General features: G+C 43.1%; 1 protein-coding gene across 1 annotated transcript in view; it reads left to right on the plus strand.

Annotated features, from left to right (window-relative positions):
• Positions 1-10,555: 10,555 nt before the first annotated feature.
• LOC144752573 (DNA nucleotidylexotransferase-like) overlaps positions 10,556-27,989 on the plus strand; it is a 418,512-nt gene continuing 401,078 nt past the window's right edge. Inside the window, exon 1 of the mRNA XM_078640461.1 lies at positions 10,556-10,650. Coding sequence (XP_078496587.1) covers positions 10,556-10,650 — 95 coding nt within the window. The remainder of the gene's footprint in view (positions 10,651-27,989) is intronic.

Raw genomic sequence — 27,989 nt, forward strand, 5'->3', positions numbered from 1 at the left:
CAATTCACAAACAGGCCAATGCACACAGAACGGTCAGACAAGAGAACAGCAACTTTCTAAAAGTGCTGTTCTAAAACACAGGATTTAAAAACAACCTTTCCTAAAATATGTGTTATTAAATTCTGAGTTCAGGGATACCACACTTCTATGTCCCATCTTGCTCCTATGGGAAGATGTGCTGGTAGCCACTGTAGCCAGCATTTCCCATGATAGCCTATGGGGCAAGATAGCCTTACAATAGTGAAAAAAGAAAATGGCTGTAATTCACTACCAGAGCATGTCACCTGCACTAGTACATGCTCTACCTTTCATATACACTGCACCCTGCCCAAGGGGGTACCTTGGGCCTTCCATAGGGGTGACCGATGTGCACAGAAAGGGAAGGGTTAGGCCAGGTCAGTGGGGACACTGATCAGGAGGAGATGGCAGTTCACAGACTGCACACAGGCACTGCGGTGGCAGACCTGAGACACCATTTTAGGGCTAATCATATGGGTGGCAAAATCAGTGCTGCAGGCCCACTAGTAGCATTTGAATCACCAGCTCAGACACACCCAGTGCACTTTACTAGGGACTCCTTGGTGATACAAATATGCCAATCATGGATAACCAATTTCAATAACAATATACACAGGGAGCACTTGCACTTTGACACTGATCAGCAGTGGCAAAGTGCCCAAAGCATCTAAGCCAGCAAAAACGAAACCGAGCACAGCATCAAAAATACAGGAGATAGAGGCAAAAAGATAGGGGGAAACCACGCCCAGGATGCCAGATCTAACACCTGTTTAAATAGCCAAGTGTTTAGGAGTTTGCGGAAGCTCATGATGTTTGTGCAGGATCTGATCTCAAGAGGCAGGGAGTTCCAGAATTTGGGGCCAAGGGTGGTGAACCTTGTTCCTCCAGTGTGTTTTAGCCTGAAAGATGGTATGGTTAGGAGACGCATATGAGCAGATCGCAGGTTGCAGGTAGGAGTATATCTATTGATCAGATTGTTGATGAATTCAGGGCTTTTGTTATTCAGGGCTTTAAAGATGATGCATCCTACCTTAAAGGCGCATCTCTAATTTATTGGAAGCCAATGTAGTTTCTTCAGAAGAGGGGTGTTATGTTGGCGCCTGTTTTCTTGAAGGATCCGCCTGGCCGCCTGGTTTTGAACTATTTGAAGGCGGTGGGTGAGGTAGGCAGGAATGCCCAGGTAAAGGGAGTTGGCATAGTCGATGTGGGATATTACCATGGCGAGTACTGCCTGTGTTTTTGCTTCCTGAGAGAGGAACCTGCTGATTTTCCTTATTTTCTTTAGTTGGAAGAAGCAGGTGGAGGTCACAGCTCCGATTTGATTTTTCATTTTCAGGTCATTGTCAATTATGACTCCCAAGGTTTTTGCAGATGTAGAGGGAGCAGGGGGCTGCCCCAGTTCTTTAGGCCAAAAGTGGGAGCTCCAGGTATTCGATGAGCCTCCTGTGAGGATTATTTGCGTTTTGTCTGTATTTAGCTTAAGGTAGTTGCTGTTCATCTAGTCACGGATGAACAGCATAGTCGTCTGGAAATTGGAAATGGTGGTGGGGGAATCAGTAATCGGAAATATTAATTGAAAATCATCTGCATAGTTAAACGTTTGGACTTTCCTTTCTTTTAGTGCATGAATCAGGGGGAGGAGGTATAGATTAAATAAGTGCGGGGAGAGAGAGGAGCCCTGGGGAACCCCGCAAGTGTTCCTCATCTTGGGGGTTGTGAAGTTTCCCAGGAGGACCGCTTGATAACGGTATGTTAGAAAGGATTTTATCCATTCAAGAGCCGATCCCTGGATTCCTGCATCCATGACACGGGCGACCAGGATGTTGAGGTCGATCGTGTCAAAAGTGGCCAAAAGATCTAGTAGCACCAAGGCTTGGGGGAGTCCTCCGTCTGCTTTCTCTTGCAGGGAATCCTGAACTGATAGTACCACTGATTCTGTGAAATGAGCTGGGCGGAACCCTGATTGATGAGGGTCTAGATAATATGACTGTTCCAGAAAGGTGGATAGACTTTTGGCTACGTGGGCTTCGAGTATTTTGGCCATATATGGAAGCAGTGAGATTGGTCGGTAATTGGTGAGGGTTCCAGGATCTGCTCCTGGCTTCTTCAGAAGGGGGATGACGTGTGCCTCTTTGAAGGCATTTGGTACGTATCCCTAGGATAGTGATTTGTTTAAGAGGGCCATGGCTGGATCTGGGCAGGCCGTGAAGTCTTCCTTTAGGATCCAGGGGGGCAGCAGCCCCTGGGAGAGCCACATTTTACTTTGGTAAGTAGGTCTGTGAAGGCTTCTTGGCTTATCATTGGGATTTGTTCTAGCCTTTGTGCATTGTTTAGTGTGTTTTGACAAATAGGGTTAGTGCATATGGGATGCTTGCTTTGATAGTTTTGATTTTGTCGATGAAGAATTTGTTCAGGGAGTCGCATAGAGATTGTGAAGGTGTGATTTTTAAGGCCACTCTGTCATGGTTTGATAGGTCATTAATTATTGAGAAGATGTCCTTTGAGCGGTTTTTGGAGGTGATAATTTTAAGTGAGAACTATTCGGCCTATGTGGTCAGAAACAACTTTTTATAGTTTTTAAGGGCTGTTAGATAGGTACTTTTGTCGTCGGGTGAGTAATTTGCTCCTCCTATTCCTTTCTGCTTGCCATAGAGCGAGTTTTAACTCTTTTAAGTGGTCAGAAAACCATGTCTGGGCTTCGTGACAGCATGCTCAATGTATTTTTCTAAGAGGGGCATGTTGATTGCTGGCTGGCATTCCGACAGGTTTTCCTCAGTCTCCTCTATAGTGGTTTGGCTGATGGGAATTGTGTTGGCCAAGGTTTCGAGGAATTGGGTTTTGTCGATAGTGTTCCAGCTCCTAAAGTATCCAGGTTCGTGTGAGGGTATTTTGGGTTTAGTAAGGTTGTTTATGGAGAATTTGATGAGATAGTGATCTGACCAGATACAGGGAGTTACATCTGGGTTTGTCATGGCTAGGTTTATGGACCATAACTGGTCTAGTGTATGCCCTTTAGTGTGAGTAGCGGAGGTGATGTGCTGATGGAGGTTTAGCCCTGTGAGTAGATCAGTAAGTTTGGCTGAGTGAGGTCCACCTGCTGGGTCGTTAGCCCAGTAGTTAAGGTCACCAATCAGTAGTATTTTTGCGTGGTTTGTTATAATATGTGTCATCTGTTCGCTCAGAGATTGTGGGAACTGTGGCATGCTCTGTAGAGCATGACACAGACTAACGGGGCGGAATCGGACTCTAATTTAATCACGAGATTCTCTACTTGTGGGAGGCCGAGGGGGGTAAGTGCTGAAAATGTTAGGTCTTGATGAATTATAGCTGCCACACCCCCTCCTGTTTTTCCTTGAGAACGGTTCGCTTGGTGGTTGTAGTAATCGTTAGTGAGGGCTGCTAGGATATCTGGGGAGGAATCCTGTGTTAACCAGGTTTCTGTCAATAGTAGGATATCTGTTTTTTCATTAGTCAGTAGGTTGTGCATTTCAAGTTGGTGTTTGACCATGGAACGGGTATTTAGATAGATAACTGTTAGGGCTTGTTCCGTGGCTGCGGCCTTGAGATTCGGTCTGTTGCTCGGATTTTTATGATCACAGAGTTCGGGGAATGAGGATCTTTTTACCATTATCCCATTCATGGCTATGTTAGCCAGACATTGCTGGTTGATTGCTAGTTCGTTGGAATGGACTGATTTTAGTTTGGCCGTGGAGTAGATAGTTTTTTGAGCATGATGGCTTGCCCCTTGCCCAGGTCGGCCCGGAAGGCTAGCCTTTGGCGTGCCGCTGGTGCGTCCGCTGCACTCCCCCATTGCTGGCGTCATTGTACCCCTTGCCAGCCTTAGCCACTCCCACTCTTCACTGATTGGCGCTTGAGGCGTTTTCCCAGGAAGCAAGTTTGAGCTTGTGTGACGGTGGGTTTCGGCGCGGTGACAGAAGTCACCGCGCCTAGTTACAGAAAAGGCTGCGGACCTCTGGCATAGACGATGAGATACAGGAAAAACAAAGTCGCACAGTGGTGACAAGCATTGGGAGAAAGGCAAGGCAGAGGATAAATGAAAGTAGTCAGCCCATATTTACAATTCAATCCATAGGGAGACGATGGATTGCTCACAGTTACTCAATTGGTGGTCGAGCGTTAATGATGATAAAAGAATGGAGTTCCCTGGTGCCAGGATCAGCAATCTAGTGATAAGATCATATCTCCCAGAGGTTCTAAAGTAATCATTAATCAACTGCAGTCTATAACCGTACATAACAATTACATGCAGGTCACTTGTGCACAGCGAGGCATGAGGTGCTGCGTGTCTTTTTTTTTAGACCAAGAGACAAATGCATTTTAAATTGAAAGAAGCAGCGTTTTTACAAGATGAATGTTTGTGCAGTTCCCTGCTCGTGTTATGTTAGAGCCCGTTTGGGATTTGCAAGTCAATTCATTTCTTGGAGATGGATTGTAACATGTCTATTTTGGACATCTGAGTCAAGATACTTTATTCTCAGGTCAGCAAAAAATGTCTTTCTTTGCCGAATATTAACTTCATATCACTGACTTCTCCACTTCCCAGGGTGCCATTCTGCAAGCGATGTGCGAAAAACACACGGTCTAACACTTAAAGAAATGCTTTCAGAATCACTGGTCTGTTTCCTAAAATAAATGACATTGGGTAGTGATTTCTCGAGTAGGATGGAGTTTTCAGCCCTTGCTTGTCAAACGTATTCCTTTCACCACCCTTAAGATTACTCCAAGAGGTGGAGACATCTGTGGCTGCGCTATAAAAGGAGATGAGCTGTGCACTTTGAGTAAATGGCGAGGTCATGGGTCATATATACACTATGTTAAGCAAGAACATTTCTTATGAAAGCTATTGAAATTATTCGAGGTGAACCCTGGATAATCTGCCTCTGATTTTAACAACGATTTTGGATTTGTGGTTAGCTGTTGAGCACGTATTTACATGCAGCGTACTTGGCGTTAATTAAAATAGATTTATATTTATCTTTCCGTTAAAAGCGAGAGCATCACTGCCAAATATAGCCAACGTGGGAAAGACAGAATTGAACTGAGAATCCTTCATCTGTTTATTCATCAAGTGCCTCCTATACATCTTGCTCTGAACAACCTCTGACCCAGGCTCTGATTGGCGCAACTGTCCCAGGGGGAACATCCTTTACAACGCAACTTTTATTCCGCACTACCATTACGACGCAGCTATTACAACGCAAGTCGTTACAACGACTTGCCCTCTGCTGGAGGGTGCTGTAGGATAGGGAATAGTTTAATTTTCAACACCTTCCCTATTATCCACGGGGACTGGAGTTGGAATAGAAAATTAAACTATTCCACTATCCAGCGTCCCCCAACGCAAATCGTTGTAACGACTTGCGTTGTAAAAACTGCGTTGTAATGGCATGCGGAGTAAAAGCATGCGTTGTGATCTCATACATCCCTGTCCCAGCAAGTGAGACTTCATTTCCGCGAGTTCAGGTCTCAGGTGGACACACTCAGGACCCTTCCTCTAAAGGTACTGAGGTTCCAAGGTAGAGTGGAGGACTGGGGTACTCTGGGTAAGAGGCAATGCTTTTGAAATTCCACCCCTGGTAGTTTGCCATAGATATATCCATCAGGTTTCACAAAAGCAACCAATTACAAGATCCCTTAGGTTGCCACCTATCCACCTGATCACAGTCATTAAAGCATGTCCTCCCGATACTTTTTTTTAAGGGGTGGCACAGCCTACCTGCAAACTTTCCTTCAAGATTCAACATGAGTTTTTTGAACAGTACTATATGGACATTCGAAATCACTCAGATTTTTTGCACATTAGATACGCTGGATGGGGATACTTGTAAAACTCTTAATTTCTTTCATAGTTTTTTTTCTATCATCACTTGAATGTTGCAAAAAAGGGGCAGACGTGTTTTGTGGCATATATTTAGTTGTCTTATGAACCGAATCTCTCAAAAGAGTATTCTTAATGATAAAGTGTTCATTTCAACTCTACTGTGACAATTTTCAAGATAAATTGACTTTGTCACAAAACATGTGTCGGCCTTTTTCTTTCTTTCTTTTTTTTACAGTTTTCATGCAAGATAACACTAATAAGTAAAATGAATATTTTACAAGTATCCCCATCTTCTGCCTGTGATTACATTTTCTAACTCCGAGGGGAACAAACTGTTGAACGGTGAGTGATTGCCCTCGGGCTCGGGTCACAATAACCTTATCAGCCCTGCACCGTTGAATCCTCGATACTATTTCAATGTGTTTTCCCAGATATTTTAGCCTATGATCTGGCACACACAATTTCCATTTGGATAGTGATTGTCATTTTGTTGATAAATACATAGTCAAGAACTTCAGTGGCTGAGCTGTGAGTCTGGTAAGTAGGAAAACTAAATGCAATGTATTGCCAATCAGGAGATGAGACGTCACATTAACATTAATTTTCTTAACCAAGCAGCATTTATTATTTTTCTAATAGCGTCAATTAACTCATTTTGCTAAACATTTTTTTTTTGTATAGCATTCAAATTTGTGCCAAAACATGAAGACAAAGCTATATAAGTGAAAGTGTCCTGAGACCCTGAATGTAGAAGTGAATTCAGTCTTTAGCATCGATCGACAATCTGATTAGACTGGGATCATTGTAATAAATATGATTGCAATAATTCACGTACTGGTAATTTCCCACATCTAGCCATATTAGCTAAAGAATTTGCAATGAATTATGGGATTTGTGTATTTCCAGCCACAGTCATTGTCAAAGAAGGACTAGCTGTTAGTTTTCATTGAGAAACTTAAATTCACCCTGATACACCACTGTTCCTCACCGTCCGAGTTGGGACTGCGTCTTTGCGCGCAATCAACAGTTATTCCCACCGCTCTGACTAAATGTTTTAATTTATCCGTATCGATAAAGCTTCAACATGGCTTGCACCGACAGAGATGGAGAGCATTAATCTCACAGTCACACATGTTAACAAATGTTGGATATCTCTAGCCACAGGTGAGTTGATTTTAGCTCATGGATGCTTCAGTGAAGAGCAGCCTAGATGTTTACATTGTATTATCAATAAGAAAAGGGTTATAACAGCATGAATCATTGATTCCTTATGCATAGGCAGAGGTCTTGTATGTCTAGCAGGACTGCTTCAGCTGTCTTGCAGTCACTTATAATAGGTACACAGAGAGAGTGGGTAAAGGTGTGACCTCCTCACTCATCGGTCATTGCAAAAGTAATTCTCTGCTTAGTCAGACTGCATTTACCAGCCAAGGGTTGATTGCAATTGTCAGTAATGAGGCATAGGCTTTATGCTCTTCGCCAGCCATTTCAAACAATACGATGAGTTGGCCTAGGGAAGGGTGTATTCTCTTTTCTAATTGCACTGGTGGAATGCAGAAAGCAATGGTCTGGGACTGTCTCCTTCTAAGGTAAAGCTCGAGAGACTCTTTCGTCCATGGCATAACTAGGGGTGAGCGAAGTTCGCGGAGTTGCACTTCTTGGAGTTCTGTGAGCGGGCGGAGTTGCTCCACTCGCCCACCCCTAGGCATAACTGCAGCTGCAGTGCAATAACTGGGCAGCAGGAGTGACTGAAGTTCATTGACTATGAGAATGGGCCATAAAATTGGGTAGGGCTGATTTACCAGGGAGCCAAACGGAGATTTCCAAAACAAAGCCCCCCCCCCGAATTGCCTAATCATGCATTTCATCTACATGAGGAGAAATGGCGGCTTACTCCAGTAAGCATAAACATTTGTGTTTTTACTAACATCCAGACTAGCATGCCTACCAGTGCAGACATCTTACTGCAGATGGCAGCTTTTGAAATTACACTGTGGTAAGGCTCAACTCTACGCATAACAGGGAGGACAAGAGAGAAATTCAACTTTAGTGAAACCAGTGTGATATTTTAGTCCTGCACAGCTTATTTCAAGACGAGAGACTTGTCCATGCGATCTAGTTATATGTTTTATATTGCGCTGTAAGCAGTTTACAGTGTTTTTAAATATATATAAATAAGTTGTCTGTGTATGTGAGACTCTGCTACTAAGAACAAACTGAACCAACTTCTAAATTCGAGATCCGATAAAGTCTTACATAAAATGTGGAGGATAGACCTTGTAAACTTTTAGCAAATAAATTTGAATCTATTGACAGTCCTATTCACATGTTGCAAGCTTTGCAGCAAGCAGTGGAGAAGCGTAGTAATAATATTATCTAGTTTAGGAAAGCTGCGTGCCAGTCTCTTGTAAGTGTGGTTACTTAAGAGCTTGTAACTCATTCATCTGGGCCTTACCACAGCGAATGCTAGGAAACGAGAAATAGGATTTTTATGATAGTTTATTAGAACAAATGCTTGAAAAAAAAACTGTATAATAAGCGGCCAGTGCCGCTTGGCACAACTAACACAATGCCTGCCCCCTCTGTGCTCTTGGCCGGGTCTGTTGGCTTAGTGGACTAATGCGTCCAGTGACCAGTGTAGACGCCTGTGTTCTACCTCATGGTCATAGGTTCAAATCCCAGTAGACCTGTTCAGCCTTTCATCCTTCTGAGGTCCATAAAATGAATACCATTGAGCCAGGTAACAATAAACATCTGATATTAACCTTTTCCCATGCTAATGACAAGGTGAATTCGTCATGAGGCACACTGGAGCTGTGCTCATGACAAGGTCAACTCGTCATGTAGAATGGGATCTTGGATATTTCAGCACCCAGCGGGAATTGACTTAGCAGCCAAGGTGTTAAGCATCATGAGACCCTTGGGTGAAGTGCTCTTTACAAATGCACATTATGTCATATTATGAAAATACAACTGTTCCCTGATACATTGAGGAGAGACTCCGACTTATGAAACTTCTCTTTAGCATTAATATTTTCCCCATAGTGATCAGCTGAATAATTGCAGTAATTATATGTGAGTAAGGACTGAAGACCGATATGTCACTCTTCATGAGGTAAAGACCCCTGTTAGTTTGTACATGGACTATGAATGAGGTTATGGACAGTGGGTAATTAGTAACATCTAACGCTAATGTTGGACTTGTCCCTTTTTGCTGGGTCATCCCTGAACTTTTTGCCTTTCTCCTGTATTTTGTCCGACCTGTTTTTGTTGGGTTCATGACTCTGTGCACTTTACCACTGCAGATCAGTGCTAAAGTGCATATGCTCTCCCTATGGTAAATTAATGTATGGATCATTTAGTTTACTTGTCAGACCCTAGTACAGTGCAGTGCGTGTGCCAGAGGGCCTGTAAATAATATGCCGCTGGTGGGCTTGCAGCACTGGTTGTGCCACCCACAGAAGCAGCCTGTACAATGCCTCTCAGGTCTGCCATTGCAAAGCCTGTGTGCAGTCTGGTACTGCCATGTTGACTGGGCAAGTGCACCCACTTGCCCGTCCCTAAACCTTCCCTTTTCTGCATATTAGTCACCCCTATGGTAGGCCCAAGGGCAGGGTGCATTGTTGGTAAAAGGTAGGGCAAGCCCTGATGTGTATGGCATGTCCTTATAGTGAATTACAGCCATTTTCGTTTTTCACTATTGCAAGGCTACCTGTTCCCCATAGGCAGGAATGGGGAGTTTGATTATAACATCCTATAATCCTAACTGACTCATGGAACTAGGTAGAAATTCGAGTTTAGTATGCCTGAACTCAGAATGATCAAATACATCTTTTAGTGAAGTTGGTTTTAACATTCTGTGTTTGGAAATACCACTTTTGGAAAGTAGGTATTTTCTTGCCTAACTATCCAAGCCTGCCTCTGCTAGGTTGTGTATTGCTTGTCTAGACTTTGAGTGACAGGAGCTGGGGGGGTTCCAGGAGATAGGGTGAGTCAGCACAGGGCAGAATAGAGCTATTTGCATGTAGATGGGTGGGAGGAGTTGCCCCTGGGTCTAGGGCTGTGCCTTCCTTCCACAATGCTGGCTCCACCTCCTGTGGTGCATCTACTGTCCCTGGCCTACACTGTGAAAGGAAAGAAGGAGTCATGTAAACAGAGTGCTCCAGTACTGACCAGAACTGGTTTGGACTAGGCAAAGGCCTCTCTGCCTTCAGAGAACAAAGAGAAAATGAGTATAAAATAGGGGACCTAAACCCCAGAACTTTAGATCACTTTTGGGAAACAAGAAGAACCTTTGCTGACGAGAGGAACCAGAGAAACTGAGGAGGAGACTATGCCTAAGCTTACTGCTGTTTGGGGGATTGGCATGCAGTGGTTACCTGACTGCCAAACAAGGAGAAAGGACTTTGTGCTACTTTCAAATCAACTTGTATAGGATCTCCTAGGGCTTGAGATAGAGCTTGCCTCCTGCTAAAGTCTCAGGGACAACAGACTTCACCAACAAGTTCCCCTGCCTTCCTTTGCTGAGAATTGAAGTGCCTGCTGTTGAGCTTGGTCTTCTGAGAGACTGCGTGTCGCTGGGAGCTGGAATCGTGACTTAAGACAAAGAAGCGTTTCGCGACCGCAGCGCTGTCGTCGCATCACCAGAGAAGAGTATTGCTGTCGCAGCATAAGCTGTTGCATCACCGGAGAAGCATGCCGCCGCTGTCACCATCGCGTCACCTGAAGCGCCTCACATCACCGGAGAAGTGTGTCGCTGTCACAGCAGATGCTGTCACATCACCGGAGAAGTGTGTCGCAGGGCCTGTCGCGGCTCATAAGAATCGTTGAGTCAACGCACGGCCGTCGGGCATGCACGCATCGTTGTTGCATCAAGAAGAAGACACCATTTTGTTTTATTGCACCGGATCTTCATCGCATCTCGGCACTGCTGGTCGCATCACCATGGAAGCGCAGTAAGAAGCCGACGCATCACCTCCCCACGCAGAGAAGAACCAAAGCATCCCCTACACAGAAGTAGGGACCCGACGCATCACCGTTCTTATGTGTAAGGATCCGACGCATCACCTTCCCTGCAACACTTTTGTTGTATACAGCGTTACGCATCCAAAGGTACATTGAACTTAAAGTGTCACACTTACTATTTAAAAGAGAACTAAGCTATTTCCACCATGTTTAAAGTACAGTATTGTGGATTTATGTTGTTTGTTGTCTTGTGTTAAGTCTATATAAAAATACTTATTTTTATACTGCAACTTGTGTGATGTCAATCTGTAGTGTTGTCACTGGTTTACTGTATGTGTTCACAAATGCTTTACACACTGCCTCGGAGATAATCCTGTCTGCTCGTGCCAAACAACCAAGGGGGTGAGCAGGGGTTATTTTAGGAGTGTACCCCCTTACCCTGACTAGACGCAAGGGTCCCTATTTGGTCAAAGGTACCTACCTCTGCCAACTAGAGACCCCCAAATCTAACAGCTAACAGTTCACTTCGCTGGAAATCACAGGTGCTTCTGATTTATTCTGTGCACTTATGAAATGTTGTGCATGTTTTGTCACTTATAGCCATGTTTCACGGTCACTGGGGTTAATGTAATAAGTCACGCATGGAAGGGCTGTCTATATTCCTTGTGTCTTACAACAGCATGAGAAAGGCATTTCACTGGGTGCGAAGTCAAGGCCTATATCTGTAAGACACAATTCTGTCAAACGTTGCAGACATTCAGGTGTGTTTTTATAAAAATAGGTGTTATAATGTAATTGAACAAATGTAAGATATTGTTTCGGTTATTTTGCAGCTTTGAAAAAGTCCCGTAGCTTTGGGTAAAACACGTGTTGATATGCCTGTGAAACGACTCAGCGCCAGAAGAATAAAACAGATGAATGAAGACAATCACTGTCTCGCTGATGTTTTAGTTAAAATGCAGAATTGCAACTGGTTTATTTAACAAACTATTAACATATCCAAAAGCTTTTTTGTTTTGTGCATTTACACCTAATGACAGAGAGGATGTGTTCCAAGTTTGCACTCTTTTTTTTTTATACTTTTGTTGATACTAATTGTAAAAAATGGGGTAGTACTAAGGCACATGAATTATTTAGTTAAACTTGTGTACACTCTGTCACAATGAATGTGCTGTTGCCAAGCCCATCTGTGAACGTTTGCCTGCCAGTGGGGGAGTGCATAAGTCAAAGTCGAGCAAGCTCTTTGAACCCACCAGCCTGTATTTTCCTATGGAGGTGGAAAACAACCTACATTTGAAAGGTGGCCAGTGCTCCCCCTGCTGTCTGCACCCAACAGCAGGAGGTTATCTTACATGGATCCATAGGGCTCCCTTTTCAACGGGTGCCTACGGGGTACACACTGACTATGTACCACCTCTTTGTGGTGCATAGTCAGTGTGTCCTCTCAAAGCTCCTTTGCCTCTGCACCCAAGTCAATAATATGACATGGACACAGAGGCAAAGTGGTTCCTGATTTGCATAGGTCCACGACCTCAGGAAAATGAGGGAACGGCACCTGGAGATTTCACTAGTATTGCATGTGCGCAGGCACAATCTTTATCACATAAGTGGCCAAGCACGCATCAGCGCTCCCTTCTATAATACCAAAGTGCCCCAGGGGCACAAAAAACAGGCTCACCCACCACAAATATTGCCCAGGACACTTTAGATAAAGCATTAATAATGTAGCTGTATTATTGCATTTTGTGTTTGATAAATAAGGGCCTCTTATAAATTGCTTATCTAGGACACAGTGCAAGGATGGGGCTATTTCTAAGGTTAATTAGAGCAAACAAGTGTATAAACAGCGATGTAGCTTCAAGCAGGGTGTTTGGGGTGTTACACCCCTTAAAAAATGTTTTCTGTAGTAACTATTTGGGTACAAGTGGTTTCAGTCGGGTGTGGTGAAGTGTCTATTGGATTTCACCTGCGATTTGTACATGGCTACACTAACAAAAACACATCCACTCTCTCTCCTCTGTTTTGAAGACCATATAAAATATTTATTAGTTTGAAAAATGTTGCGTTTTAAGTGCCCCTTACAATCCACCTTCCCCTCTCTTTCCACTGTCCCTTAAGCCCTCCTGCCATGTCCTGCTTCTCATAAAATGTGTTTTTAAAAGATATTTCAGCCAGAGTGTTGGGAAATCTGATGCTCACACAATGGTAGTTTTTTGTCATAGGTTTAATAATTGCTTTTCTAAAGCATGCAAATATTTAAGAAACATTTGTTTAGCATTGAAAGCAGAAATGAAGTACATTGCCTCTTTATACTAAAATGTAGAGGTGGGTCAAGACAAGCCCAAACTAAAATAAACTACTTTTCTTTCGTGTTAAGTACATGAGGGTTACAGAATTTAGGTTACTATTGTTGAAATTAGATTACAGGGTCTTCATGCAAGTGTTAAGTAACTCAGGCAGAAGCTAATTCTTCATTACATGTTAGGCCCTTATGATGCAGCAAGAGCAGGTAGATCATGTCAGGGCTCAATACTCCTAACTATCCCATCACCTGGCTTCCACTCCACTCCACAACACACCAACATCCCCTTACATCATTACATTACATTATTCATTTTCAACATTCCAAACATCAGCTCTGACATATAGACAATTGGGACACACAGTATACTTGGATTGGATTTGGTTTTTGTATTGCGCGATAGCTACCCGCAGGCGTCCTAGCGCTTATGAGCAACAGGTGTATGTGGCAGGGGCTGAGTTATCTACTGAAGAGAAGGGTTTTTAGTTTTTTCCGGAAAGGCAGAATGTTAGGTTCTGAGCGGAGGGAGACTGGAAGAGAGTTCCAGAGTTTTGCCGCATTTACTGAGAACATTCTGCCTCCGCTCCTATCTCTTCTGATCCTAGGGTTAATGATTTGGAAGGTATGGGCTGACCTAAGCTGTCTGATAGGATCGTAGGGGGTGATCAAGGTATGGTTCAGAGTTGCTCCTTTCCTCCAGTAGGCACGGTGGGCAATACACATGCTTTTAAAGTTGATTCTTTCCCTCACTGGCAGCGAATGGAGATCTTTTAGTTCGGATTTCACAGATTGGCGGCGGGGGATGCGCAGGAGAGTGCGGGCAGCACAGTTTTGAATCACCTGGAGTTTTCTCAGAGTTAGTTGGGGGGCTCCTAGGTAGAGGGCGTTCCCGAAGTCCAGCCGGGAGGGGATCAGGCCCTGGACCATGATCTGTCTAGCCTTGAATGGGAGGAGCGGAAGGATCTTCCGGATGAGCCTCAAAATGCCCATGCAGGTGGCAGATAGTTTGACTGCCTGGTGGCTGAATGTCAATGTGTTGTCCAACCAGATTCCTAGTCTCCTAATGGTGTCCTTGGCTAAGGAGGCGGGGCCCAGTGCTGCAATCTATAGCACTTAGAAATGACAGAAGGAATGCATACTCATGATATATGTTATTAAAATAGAAAAACAGTTTTAATTTAATGTAGAAATACTTCAAATACATGCATTTGTTTAACTATTATTACGTTTTTCATTAATTCTTTACCAATTTCAGATTTTTTTATGATGTTGGAATTATTTAAGTAATTTAGTGAACACTTGTTGCTGAGGATTTGCTATGTTTGTCTTATGTTAAAAAGCTATGCTATTCAATATGTATGGCTTTAGAGATAGGTTTGGTACAATAGAACAATATTTGAATGTTCATTTTATTATTTCTAAATTGACGCTGGGCAAGCTTGGCTCTTTTTTTATGGCTTTTATGGATCTCGGAAGTGCATTCAATAGTGTGATTTGTTCTAAATTATGGGAGATTTTGAGGTACATGGGCGAGTACCCGGACGGTGTGGACATCTTGCGTGCTCTGCATTTTGATCTTAATGTATCCGTGCACTATGGCAACACCGGAGTTTGCACCAGCTCCTTTGTGCTGGACCAGTGTATGTTTTTGCCCCAATTTGATTCCTTTCATACATTAATGGGCTGGAGGGCTTCCTGTTGTCCAAAAGTTAGGATATGCTGAAGGTCAAAGGTAGGTCAGTGCTAATTCTTCTGTTTGCAGATGATGCTGTCATTATGTCTAGAACCCCAAATGGTGTAAAGAAACTCTTGGATTCGTTTGTGCAGGAGAGTGGGATACACAAACCAATTATACGGAGACCTTTCTCATGGTATGTGTTCCTAGATGTCACAAAACTTGCTCCTTTAATATTACGGGCAAAGCTTTTGACCTGTTCTCTTCCTTCCTCTATTTAGAGGTTAGTTTTGATGTTAATTACGCTTTGGAGCCTTGTTTACTTGTTAGATGCTTTTGTAGCAGTTTGGGCTCTCTTCTTTCCACGGAGGTAAAATTAGGTAAAAAACCTATAGTTCTCCTCATGTAATCTACAGTTGTAAGAATCTGCCTGTGCTAACTGATAGTGCAGGTCTATGTAGCTATCGGGATGTTAAGTCCCTCCAAGTTGAGGAAAATCATGCTGACAGCAGGATTCTCCCTCTTTATAGCTCCAATTTGGCTATCCATGAAGAACCGGGCCTTGAGTTTGTAAATTGACGAATATTTGGTATTCCAAATGGGACTTAACAGACTATGGGGCATATTTATAAGCCCCTGTCGCAACAGGAATGTCACTTTTAAAGACGTTCCAGTGGCGATAGCGGCTTCGGTGGTGTAAAGCTTCTTAACGTGGCTTAACGTCACCATGTAAATAAGGCACCCTTTCACGCTATACTTAGCATGAAAGGAGTTAGCAATGGCTGTGTAGTGGGCGTTCCACTGCAACACCCCTTGATTTTGATACTGCCCCCTATTTACAAGTGTGGAGTAAATAGGAGGCTGCTCCAAAATTAAGAGCAGGGAAAACCTGGTCTTAACATGGCGAAATGAGGTGAAAAGCTTTATTTCACCTCGTTTTTGCTGTAACAACATAGAAACAGCAAAACTCTGTAAATGATTGTTTATGTGCAGGAAGGTGTCCCTTTCTGAACATAAACAATCATTACAAAAATGTTGATTTGCAACTTCTATGTGTGCTGCACAATACATTACACATAGAAGTTACACATTGACATTTGTGATTGTTTATGTGCAGGAAGGGACACCTTCCTTCAAATAAACAATCATTCCCTCAATGCAGGTACCCTTGCACTATGGCGCAAGGGTGCCTGCTTTGGCACTAGGAAGCTTACTTTAACGCTAGGGAAAACACAGGGGGGGAACACAGGGGTGCGCCATATCTTTGTTAATATGGCGCATACCTGTGTTTTCCAAATGGCAGAGTGTGGTGTTAGCATGTTGTCCTTAATGCCACGCTCCACCATTCCCTTGTAAATATGCCCCTATGTGTATAAAGTCTGTAGAGAAAGAAGGGTAGAGTTTTATTCCAACAAAGGAACTGTGGCCGGTATCTAAGGTTTAATGAGCAACCTGGCTGTATGAGGTACCTTACCCTAACTCACAATACACACCATAGCTATCTCTTAACATGCTTTCGCCTTCTTACATTTCATTATACAACAGCCTTTCCAAGGAAAACAGTGTGGGGATCCATCATGCAGAAATGCCCTTGTGATAGTATGTTGGAACAATCACAATGCTCGTTTTAGATTTAATCAGCTTCATCATCTCTCGGCGTCCCCAGCTGGCTTTATTTTACATGTGGAGGAGAGAGGTCCCTGAACCTGTGAGGATAGGTCTCCACAGGATACCCTACATTTTGTCCTCTTATGTAAATATTTTACTCGCCCAAGGAGATTGTTTCTTAAACCCCTTGTAAAGATTTGAGTTTTAGACAAGCCTGTGTTGCTCTAATGTATTTGCAGCTACTGCCTAATGATCACACACTCTTTGCAGTAATGAATTTTCTGAGAGCGGCATTCAAATCTAGAAATTCCAGATGTGATTGAGGACTGTTTGGAATTTGCGACCTTGCACTAAATTATCAAATGGATTTTTAATTGTATTGCTGCTGTGTTGTGATCACTCACAAATAAAGACTATTATTTCTATTATTATTATCAATGCACAATGCTCATTGCACTTTCTTGTAGGTTTTATCTTGCACCAAGGACATTTTATCAAAAAGTCCTTGTTATTAAAAGAAAGAATTATCTATCATTATCTATCTTTTGGCTGCTTCTAAATAATTATACAATCTTAGTAATGTGTGTATTTGATATAGGGTTGCTATGTTCCTTTCAAAGGTACTCTGGATTAGAGAGACATCGAACGAGGAATGAATGGAGCTGATTTAGTGTAAACTCTTTTTATCCTAGAATATCCCTTTAACACGTATGGCAGATTATTTAACAATAGCTATTGTGGGGGAGGCATTTTTTTTGTTGTATGAGGTTGTAGGAATTATTATATGTGATGCTGTGCTGGTTTTATGGTTTATTTATTTGAACTGAATAAAGATACTGAATGTATGAATTTGGAGCAGCTTTTACTGTGGATTGCAGTGTGGCTTCATCATGTTACATACTTGAACGAAGAGATCGTAAGGGATTGTCTCTCTTGTGATCACAGTTATACTGTCCCTTGGTTCAAGTATTTCAGCTCCCCATGGGTAGTGTAGGTAGACCGGTATTGTTCACCAGACCTGAAAAGATCCTTTCCGGTGATAAGGTTTGGGTTATGACAAATGTTGTAAAGGCTAGATTAGCCGAATGAGAGAAAAATAACATTTCTGCAAACCTCTTGGTAAAAAGTATGTTCTGATTCAGACCACTCTAGGTTCAGAACCCTATTTGAAAAACCTCACTGATACTTGGACACAATTTTCACAAAATTAATCTAGAATTATTAGGCACTAGTCTCGATGCGAATAAGCTTTCTTCCACCTGCAATATCAATGAAGAGGTAGGCCAAATGGATAGTTGGATTGAGTCTGCCTGCCTATCCTTGGCACCAGAAAGTAGCACCCAACAACATTGCTTGAAAGTGCCTAGTCCTTGGTTCACCCCTTCTCTCAAAAAACAAAGCTAGCCTGTAAACGCAAATAGAGGCAATGGAGGGAAAACTACCGCCAAAAAGCAAAAGCTACTTATAAAGCAGAATTAGGGAAGTACTATAAAAAAAATCAAATTAGCCAAAAAAGCCACTTTGAATCCACAATTTAAAAGGCGGGAAACCACTCCAGAGAAATCACTAAAATTGTTAAATCTTTTTCCTCTCACGAAGTAGACTCTGATCAGAAAATTCCATCAAGGGAATGGTGTGAGACACTCGCCTTGCTCTTCCGAGAAAAAAATTGATATTATTCAGGCAAGCCTTCCACCTCCCAGTGCGGGAGATTATATACTGAAATCTGGCACTGACGCTGTAGCCCTAAATGTGATAGGAAACCGGGAAGAGCCTGGCCATGATCTAATCATCAATGATGAAGCTTGCTCTCTGAACTTTTTCTTTCCTATCCCCCTGGATGATTCCCTGCATGCCTTAAAATGCCTCAAATCAGGTTTCCTGTTGGACCCTGCCCCTCTTTTATTCTTGCTCGAGGGCAGAGGCTATTAACCCACTGGTGAATCAGCTACTGAATACCTCTCTCTCGTCAGCCACTGTACCTACAAAATGGAAACAAGTGAAGGATATCCTGTTGTTTAAAAAACCCAGGTAGACCCTCTGACCCATCCAACTACAGGCCAATTTCCCTCTTCCCCGCTTTCTCTAAAGTTCTAAAGAAGCATGTGAACCATCAGATATCATCATACCTTGACAGGTATTGCCTACTACATACCAGCCAATCGGGCTTTCGCCCTAATCATAGCACCAAAACAGTACTGTTGAAGGTTGTTGAATCCATCCGACTTGGTCTGGAAATGGGTGACAGGGCGCTGCTGGTCCTGTTAGAGCTATTGGCTCCTTTCAATACGATCTCTCACCATATTCTCCTGGCCCATCTCCACTCAATAGGCTTTGGGGGCAGGCCTGGAAATGGCTGGCATCCTTCCATGAGGGGAGGGGTCAAGAGGTTTGGTGCCACCCCTACTCGGCCAATTCCCCAAGCTGAATGTTGATGTTCCTCAGGGTTCTGCCATGAGCCCGACTTTGTTCAATATAACTATCTCACTCCTTTTGCTACTATGGCAGAATCCGGAGGGGCAAAAAATGCGTCTTATGCAGATGGCACCCAGCTGCTGTTCTCTTGGAAGAACAACGAGCCCTGCCAAGGCAAGGAAATTCGTAATTTACTTTCAGCAGTATTTGGGTGTTTCGTGAACCAACTTAAATGTAATGCGGGAAAGACGGAGCTGCTTTTTTTTTGGTTCAGATGTGGAGACACCCTTGCAGTCTTTCTGGCCATCAGACGCTCCCCCCCTCATCAAAAATCAGGTGGTGAAAAACTTGGGCTTTAAATTTGACAGTCAATTGCTATTTCATACCCAACTAAACTTGGCAGTGGGCACCTGCTTTGCCCTCCTGCAACTCCTTCAGAAGTTTCCGTTCCTATTGTCCTTGGCAGCCAGAAAACAAGTGATTCAAGCCCTGATCTTCTCATGTTTTGACTATGGGAATGGTCTTTACTCATGCATGCCTAAGTACCTGATTGATAGGCTTCAGCTAGTACAGAATGCAGTGGTCGCAACTATTTTCGGGCTTTCCCATGATGCTCATGAGTCAAGCCATCTTAGGAGTCTTCATTGGCTGCTACTTAAAAACAGGATTTTGTTCTATGCACCACAGAGAAATCTCCACTCTGCGAATCACTTCCTGGCCAGTACCCCACGTATCAAGAAGGCTAGGTCAGGGGGAAAGGCCTTCTTCTTTCTGGGTCCGTCCCTTTGGAACAAACTGCTGCTGATCCTTAGAAGCATCAAGTTAACACCCGTGTTTCGGAAGAAGCTGAAAACTTGGCTTTTTCCAGCCCATAGCTCCTTGTTGCCCCTGATGACACTCTTTAGCAATCAGCGCCATGACAATCCTTGGAGTAGCAGTTGCACTTTATGAATATCCCTACATAGACATAGACAGTCTTTAATAAATAGATTTAGACTGTGGACCATCAGATGCCTGCTGAATTCAGAATCAGTGTGTCTTTGTCCTTGTGACAACGTCTGTGAGTAGCTACTTCCCTTTCTTCATTTTTTCACGTGCGGCACACCATTTTCATGAGGCTGCACAATTGTACTATCAGACATCCCTACATCATTCAGTCCTGAAGAGACCCTACACTGATTAGAGGGTCAAAACGCCGTCGACACACAGAAGAAGCAAACCATTACCCAGCGCGTATCAATGTATATAGCTGCTGTTAACATATAATTGATAATGGTCTTGTATGAAATTGTGGAAACCTTGTATATAATCATCACACTCCCACTTATGTTTTAGGTTCCCTTTCTCACTTTCGACACTATGCACAAATGTTTTTCAATAGATTTGGAACAATGTATATATCTTTTTTTCTTCTTTGAAAACTTACAAATTGTGTCATACTAAATCATCAGTCTTTGTGGTTTCTTCCCCCTCTGACATTAGTCAAACCCTCCTTATCGCGATTGTGCACATTATTACAAATATAGGTTGTATTATTCCACAGGAACAATTGTTTTTCCTATATAACTAATTGCCCTGGTTCCTCAGTGAGTAGGGCACCCCTGGTCTGTCCTTCTACTTTCTGAAAGTGGCATTTTCAAAACACACAGTTTAAAAACCATCTTCACTAAAAGATGTTTTTTAACTTCTGAGTTCAGGGAACCTAAGCTCCAAATCTCTAACTGCCCCCAATTGAAAGTTACACATGTAAGATTTTACAAGGCAGCTCCAATGATAGCCTATAGGGAAGATATTCCTTTCAATAGTGAAAAGCGAAATTGACAGTATTTCACTATCAATTCATGTAAAACACACCAGCACATGTCCTACACTGCACCCTGCCCATGGGGGTACCCAGGGCCTACCTTAGCAGTCCCTTGCATGTAGTACAAGGGAAGGTTTTTGGCAAGTGGGTGCACTTGCAAGGTCGACATGGCAGCTTAAAACTGCACTCTCAGACACTGCAATGGGAATCCTGAGGCAAGTTTACAGGGCTACCCATGTGGGTTGCACAACCACTGCTTCAGCCCCACTAGTAGCATTTGATTTACAGGTTCTGTGCACACATAGTGCACTTTACTAGGGACTAACCAGTCACATCAAATATGCCAATCATGGATAACCAATCATAATCACAATTTGCTCAAAGAGCATATGCACATCAGCACTAATCCGCAGTGGTAAAGTGCCCAGAGTCCTAAAGCCAGCAAAAAACAGGTCAGAAAAATAGGAAGCAAAAGGCAAAAAGTCAGGGGATAAACCTGCAAAAAAGGGCAGGTCCAGCAGTAGGATTGCCAAATACTAATACAGCTTTGTGTTGATTCCTCCTCTTGACTCTTTGTTCAATCCTACATCATCAGTCTCTTTGTCTCACCTTTGAAGCTTATATTCCATAACTGCTGTTTTCCTTTGTAACTGTTTTCCTATCTTTCCTTTCCTCTTTCTTTATCACCTTTCTGCCTTTCTTTCTCTTACTCTGGTTAATATCCGATAGTAAAAAGCAAGATCTGATCCATGAATGCTGGTGCTAACTAGCTGCTACCACTGACACACCTAAGCAGCAGGAGGAACCTTTCGTAAATTTGGTCTAGAGGCAAGGAAGACCAGCATAATGATGATTATGGCTCTCTTTTTTATCATTTTTTTTATTGGAAAAGAATATAGTAAATTAATACAACAGTCAACATGTTACAGAGATGTACTCAGCTATGTTGATTACTACAATATTATTGACAAGAGTGCGCAGGATTTCAAGATCAGAATTCCTCAAAGACATAGAAAATTCATAAAAGAGTTAACAAAACCAATCTGTTATGTCCCTGTCATACATTCAGGGCATAACCAGGTGTGAGATCGGTTAGGCCCTGTCTTAATGGCTACCAAATCTTCCTTAATCGATTGTGCCTGGGATATATTTTAATGATTGCCCTTTCCAGCCCGCAGAGAAACACAAACTCCTGCAACCAGGCCATAATTCCCAGAGCCTCCCTCCAAAGCAAGCCCAAGCAATTGCCAATCTTACCGTGGTTGCGGCAAAGAAGAAAAATTTGCTGCCATAATGTCAAGGACCGGTGTTAAAATTATCGCCGTTTTATCGGCAGGAAACTGCTGATAAAACGGCGATAATGGGCTTGATAATAGGCCCTTGTTAATTCCCATAGAAGCCAAGGTTAACACCAAAACATGGGCTTCTATGGGAATTAACAAGGGCGTTTTATCAAGCCCATTATCGCCGTTTTATCTGCAGTTCCTGTCGATAATACGGAGATAATTTTAACACCGGTCCTTGATAATATGGCCCAAAGCCTTTTCCGAAGGAATATTAGGCCCGTGTCCAGTAATACTACTCTAGGGTCAATTCAACCAGTGCACATCCCTACTAGTTACTTTTCTCCAATTAGATTACAATTCGATCACTTCAATAGTTCACTTTGCTTCAGGTCCACATAAATATTACGATAGTACACAGTCCATTAGTGCTTGAAAGTTCTTATTTATTGATTATTATCTTGCCACATCGTCACAGCCAATAAACAAGAACTTTCAAGCACTAATGGACTGTGTACTAAAGTAACTAGTAGGGATGTGCACTGGTTGAATTGTTTCTATGTATGGTTCATGAAACTCTACCACACCTTCTGTGGGCAGATTATCGTGACGAAAATTGCTTAAGGGTGAATAAGCATCCGACCAGTTGAGCACTCCTAAATTGAGCACTTTTGTGTGTTATTGGAAAAACTATTACTATGGGAAAAATGCAATAGTGATGTGCTGATCATAATAGCAAGTTCACCCGGTTTTTTTTGTTGATCTATACTACTCTAGGGTCATACCTTATGTGTAACATTACATCCTTGCTCATCATGTCAAAAACCCTATTCCGGTATGGGACTATTCGATCACTTGAGACAAAGATATGAACAGTGTCGGTGTTGAGCAGACAGCAACAAAAGCATTCAGAAGTATTCCTCAAACTCCATTTGTACAACTTGTTAGGTATATAATATAGGTCATAGTGCATTTTGAGGGAATGAGTCCTTAGCCTAGAAACGTTCGAAACACTCTGGGCTAGCATGTTTGTACACTTTACATCAGTGATGGAGATGTTCGTTGGTAAATTACGAGCCCTACTAGCAGGCAAGGTCTCAGATCTATTGATCGGTTTCTTCAAACTCATCATCACTGAATAAAAATGCAATTTAACCACATTTGGTGACCTTAATGTATTTTTTAGAAATACTTATTGTATCCTAAACTGATTTCATTAGAGGAAACATACAAAAAGAATGTTGTTAATTGCAAGTAGAAAAATGGTCCAAGTTTAGTAGGTGGATATGCCTTGCTTGTTTCCTGAAATGTTGAAAGAAACCCGTTATTGTAAAGCTGACCAAGGGTCGCAATTCGGGAGTCATGCAAACATCTTAAATAGCTGTCCTGAAATGCCCTCTGTAGGTTGGGAATATTGCAAAGAGATGTAGATTGATGGAACACCATAATATGGCAGATGGAGCGAATATTTTACACACCGACAGAGTCTTTAACTCAGTGTGTTTAAAATAGGCAGTATCAATCAAGCTCTTATCAAGTGTGACCATCTGTGGGATTCTGTAGCATTCTGACTTCCTCTGCCACTGGTTCTTTCAACTTTTTTTCGATGTTTTGTTTTATTTTATATCCTAAAATGATATTACCAATACAGCTGTTGTCCTAGTAGTAATACTGTTTTTACACTCTTAGGAGTGCTTCTTTGCATGCTGTACTTCTCAGCTTTAGTGTGCTGAATAAGACCTTTTTCATCACTCTCCCCCCTTCATATTCCTGCTGTCACATTTTCTGTATAGTTATAGAGAACAATATCATTTTAACGCTATTTAATTTTTAAATATTCACTATAGATGTTCAAGTCAGAGTCTTACTTAAATTTAAGTCCAGGATACTGGACTCTTTATTTTGGCACAGGGACTCCAAAGGATGCATTAAGGCTTGAGCTGGGATTTAAATCTGTCGAGCAGCATGTGGCATTAGAACCCTTCCTATATCGGATAATAATTTGGAGAAAACCTGAGCTGAGGAACTATGCAAGAACTTTGGCATTATGACAAGTCAGCCAAACTATCCTTGTACAATCATTTGGCACTCATACGACACTATGGGCTGGCTAAAATTTTCGTATAAACCTGAGAGCCTGACAGTAGCTAGTGGGGAGCTGGAAAAAGAGAAGATGCGTGATTATAATCTCAATCATCTGAAAGAGAAAATGATAGCTTGTCTTCAATTCTTCAAAACTTTTAATGTGAACCATACTTGGACACAATCTTTACATTGGACTAAGTATTTTGCTAGTGAAACATTTTACTAGTACATGGGAAACGGCAATAGTGGCCCACCCACCTGCAGTCGAGAGTTTGGGGGATGGACTCTGTCATGCATTTATGCTGATTTGTTCTTCTACTCTGAAGGCTAGAAGATCTTACCACCCTCTTTTCATCATTAACAGCATTATATGTTACAAGTATGCTTTGGCTCTGTATGTGCATACAGACTCTGAACAAAGCCTTCAAGACCTCTAGCCACAGCCAACAGTGAGATCTTGGTATATGATAAGAGTCCTGTTTCTACTGGCCAAGTTGTTCCATTGTGTAAGTTCTATTATGCAGTTGCTATTATTTTTAGGTTTACATCTTGATGCACTGATGTCACGCGGTGGGATATTTCTATTTTGAGTTCCTGGTCAATGCTTTTACAAGTTTTTATGCCAACTGCAACCAATAGCACTTGCACTTTAGCAGAACCAAATTCCCTATGTCCTATCCCAACTCAGTACTTATGATGTGTTTTAAATTGTGGCTTGCAAGCCGGGTAGATGGCACTGTGGCCAGGTAGTCCTTTATACCTCAAATATATGGCTGCATTTTATTGACACCAGTACTTTATTAGCTATTTTTAAACATGTGCGGATTTATATGGGGGGACTCTTTTAAACTTTTGTGTACAATTATTGTTACATGTTATTTAGTCAAATTTCATGTTTGATCTCTGAGTTGTTTATTGTATGGGCTGTTCTTCAAGGCTGAAAAATAAAACTGATAGTACTAGCGTGTGCCAAGTAAAAAAACAATCCAGGATACACTTTTTACTCAGAAAAACCAAAGGTGGTGATGGACGGAGCGTTGACAATACAAACACTCACCCCCAGTCAACTGATCTGGGTTTAATTCATCACCATTCTTTAGCTCACTCCGCCACCCCAGTTCAGACATGGCCATATGCAAATCAGTCTGACCCTGTGCCTCATGGGAACAGTCCAGCCCGAACTGCCAAGCCATGTCTTCTCTGGACCAGAATCAAGCTTCCCAGGACCGGTTTCTGGCATTACAGCCGTCTTCAGCCGGGCTTGCTTGACTCCAGTGGCAAAGTGAGCAAGGGACTCACGTCTGAGCATACCCTGCCATCTTAGGGCGAACAAAGAAAAACCAAAGGTGGTGATGGACGGAGCATTGACAATACAAACACTCACCCCAGTCAACTGATCTGGCTTTAATCCATCACCGTTCTTTAGCTCACTCCGCCACCCCAGTTCAGACATGGCCATATGCAAATCAGTCTGACCCTGTGCCTCATGGGAACAGTCCAGCCCGAACTGCCAAGCCATGTCTTCTATGGACCGGAATCAACCTTCCCAGGACCGGTTTCTGGCATTACAGCCATCTTCATCATGGGCTTGCTTGACTCCGTGGCAAAGTGAGCAAGGGACTCACGTCTGAGCATACCCTGCCAACTTAGGGCGAACAAAGAAAAACCAAAGGTGGTGATGGACGGAGCGTTGACAATACAAACACTCACCCCCAGTCAACTGATCTGGGTTTAATCCATCACTGTTCTTTAGCTCACTCCGCCACCCCAGTTCAGACATGGCCATATGCAAATCAGTCTGACCCTGTGCCTCATGGGAACAGTCCAGCCCGAACGGCCAAGCCATGTCTTCTCTGGACCGGAATCAAGCTTCCCAGGACCGGTTTCTGGCATTACAGCCGTCTTCAGCCGGGCTTGCTTGACTCCGTGGCAAAGTGAGCAAGGGACTCACGTCTGAGCATACCCTGCCAACTTAGGGCGAACAAAGAAAAACCAAAGGTGGTGATGGACGGAGCGTTGACAATACAAACACTCACCCCCAGTCAACTGATCTGGGTTTAATCCATCACCGTTCTTTAGCTCACTCCGCCACCCCAGTTCAGACATGGCCATATGCAAATCAGTCTGACCCTGTGCCTCATGGGAACAGTCCAGCCCGAACTGCCAAGCCATGTCTTCTCTGGACCGGAATCAAGCTTCCCAGGACCGGTTTCTGGCATTACAGCCGTCTTCAGCCGGGCTTGCTTGACTCCAGTGGCAAAGTGAGCAAGGGACTCACGTCTGAGCATACCCTGCCAACTTAGGGCGAACAAAGAAAAAACAAAGGTGGTGATGGACGGAGCGTTGACAATACAAACACTCACCCCAGTCAACTGATCTGGGTTTAATCCATCACCGTTCTTTAGCTCACTCCGCCACCCCAGTTCAGACATGGCCATATGCAAATGAGTCTGACCCTGTGCCTCATGGGAACAGTCCAGCCCGAACTGCCAAGCCATGTCTTCTCTGGACCGAAATCAAGCGTCCCAGGACCAGTTTCTGGCATTACAGCTGTCTTCAGCCGGGCTTGCTTGACTCCAGTGGCAAAGTGAGCAAGGGACTCACGTCTGAGCATACCCTGCCAACTTAGGGCGAACAAAGAAAAACCAAAGGTGGTGATGGACGGAGCGTTGACAATACAAACACTCACCCCCAGTCAACTGATCTGGGTTTAATCCATCACCGTTCTTTAGCTCACTCCGCCACCCCAGTTCAGACATGGCCATATGCAAATGAGTCTGACCCTGTGCCTCATGGGAACAGTCCAGCCCGAAGTGCCAAGCCATGTCTTCTCTGGACCGGAATCAAGCTTCCCAGGACCGGTTTCTGGCATTACAGCCGTCTTCAGCCGGGCTTGCTTGACTCCAGTGGCAAAGTGAGCAAGGGACTCACGTCTGAGCATACCCTGCCAACTTAGGGCGAACAAAGAAAAACCAAAGGTGGTGATGGACGGAGCGTTGACAATACAAATACTCACCCCCAGTCAACTGATCTGGGTTTAATCCATCACCGTTCTTTAGCTCACTCCGCCACCCCAGTTCAGACATGGCCATATGCAAATAAGTCTGACCCTGTGCCTCATGGGAACAGTCCAGCCCGAACTGCCAAGCCATGTCTTCTCTGGACCGGAATCAAGCTTCCCAGGACCGGTTTCTGGCATTACAGCCGTCTTCAGCCGGGCTTGCTTGACTTCAGTGGCAAAGTGAGCAAGGGACTCACGTCTGCGCATACCCTGCCAACTTAGGGTGAACAAAGAAAAACCAAAGGTGGTGATGGACGGAGCGTTGACAATACAAACACTCACCCCCAGTCAACTGATCTGGGTTTAATCCATCACCGTTCTTTAGCTCACTCCGCCACCCCACACTTTTTACTCGTTCATATTATTTTACCTTTTTCAGTTTACCTATTTCGGTTTTACTGCAATATTCCCTTACAGCCAAATTTATAATTTCTTCTTAGTTCTCTTTTGAAGAATATGAGCAATGCACGGGCATTGCAATGTGTTCAAATATTGCAATATCTTTATTGCTGTTACAGGGATGTGTGAAGTTTGTATAAATTGGTTTTCTGTAATTAGAGGAAATTTCCATAAAATTACACAGAAATTTTGCATAAGTATATGAAATGGAAATTCTGCCTTCAAACAGTGCATGCACTTCAGTGGGAGGCGAAATTAGGCATCTTGATTGCAACACTTCTTCACAGTATTCAGTGCATTTATCATGAAGGAGATTTAATTTGGCTGCATTGACTTGGAGAGTTAAGGCCAGATGTACGACTATGTCATTTAGCGACTCGCAAATTGCGCTCAATTGTGAATCGCAATTGGCGAGTCACTAAATGTCATGTACAACAGGGTCTGAGACACTGTTAGCGATTCCTAATGGGTCGCAAATTGCATTTCTCATGCATATTAATGAGGCACTTGCAATTTGCGACCCCATTAGGAA

The sequence above is a fragment of the Lissotriton helveticus genome, chromosome 5_1, assembly GCF_964261635.1.
Source record: "Lissotriton helveticus chromosome 5_1, aLisHel1.1, whole genome shotgun sequence".
In the NCBI taxonomy this organism is placed as follows: domain Eukaryota; kingdom Metazoa; phylum Chordata; class Amphibia; order Caudata; family Salamandridae; genus Lissotriton; species Lissotriton helveticus.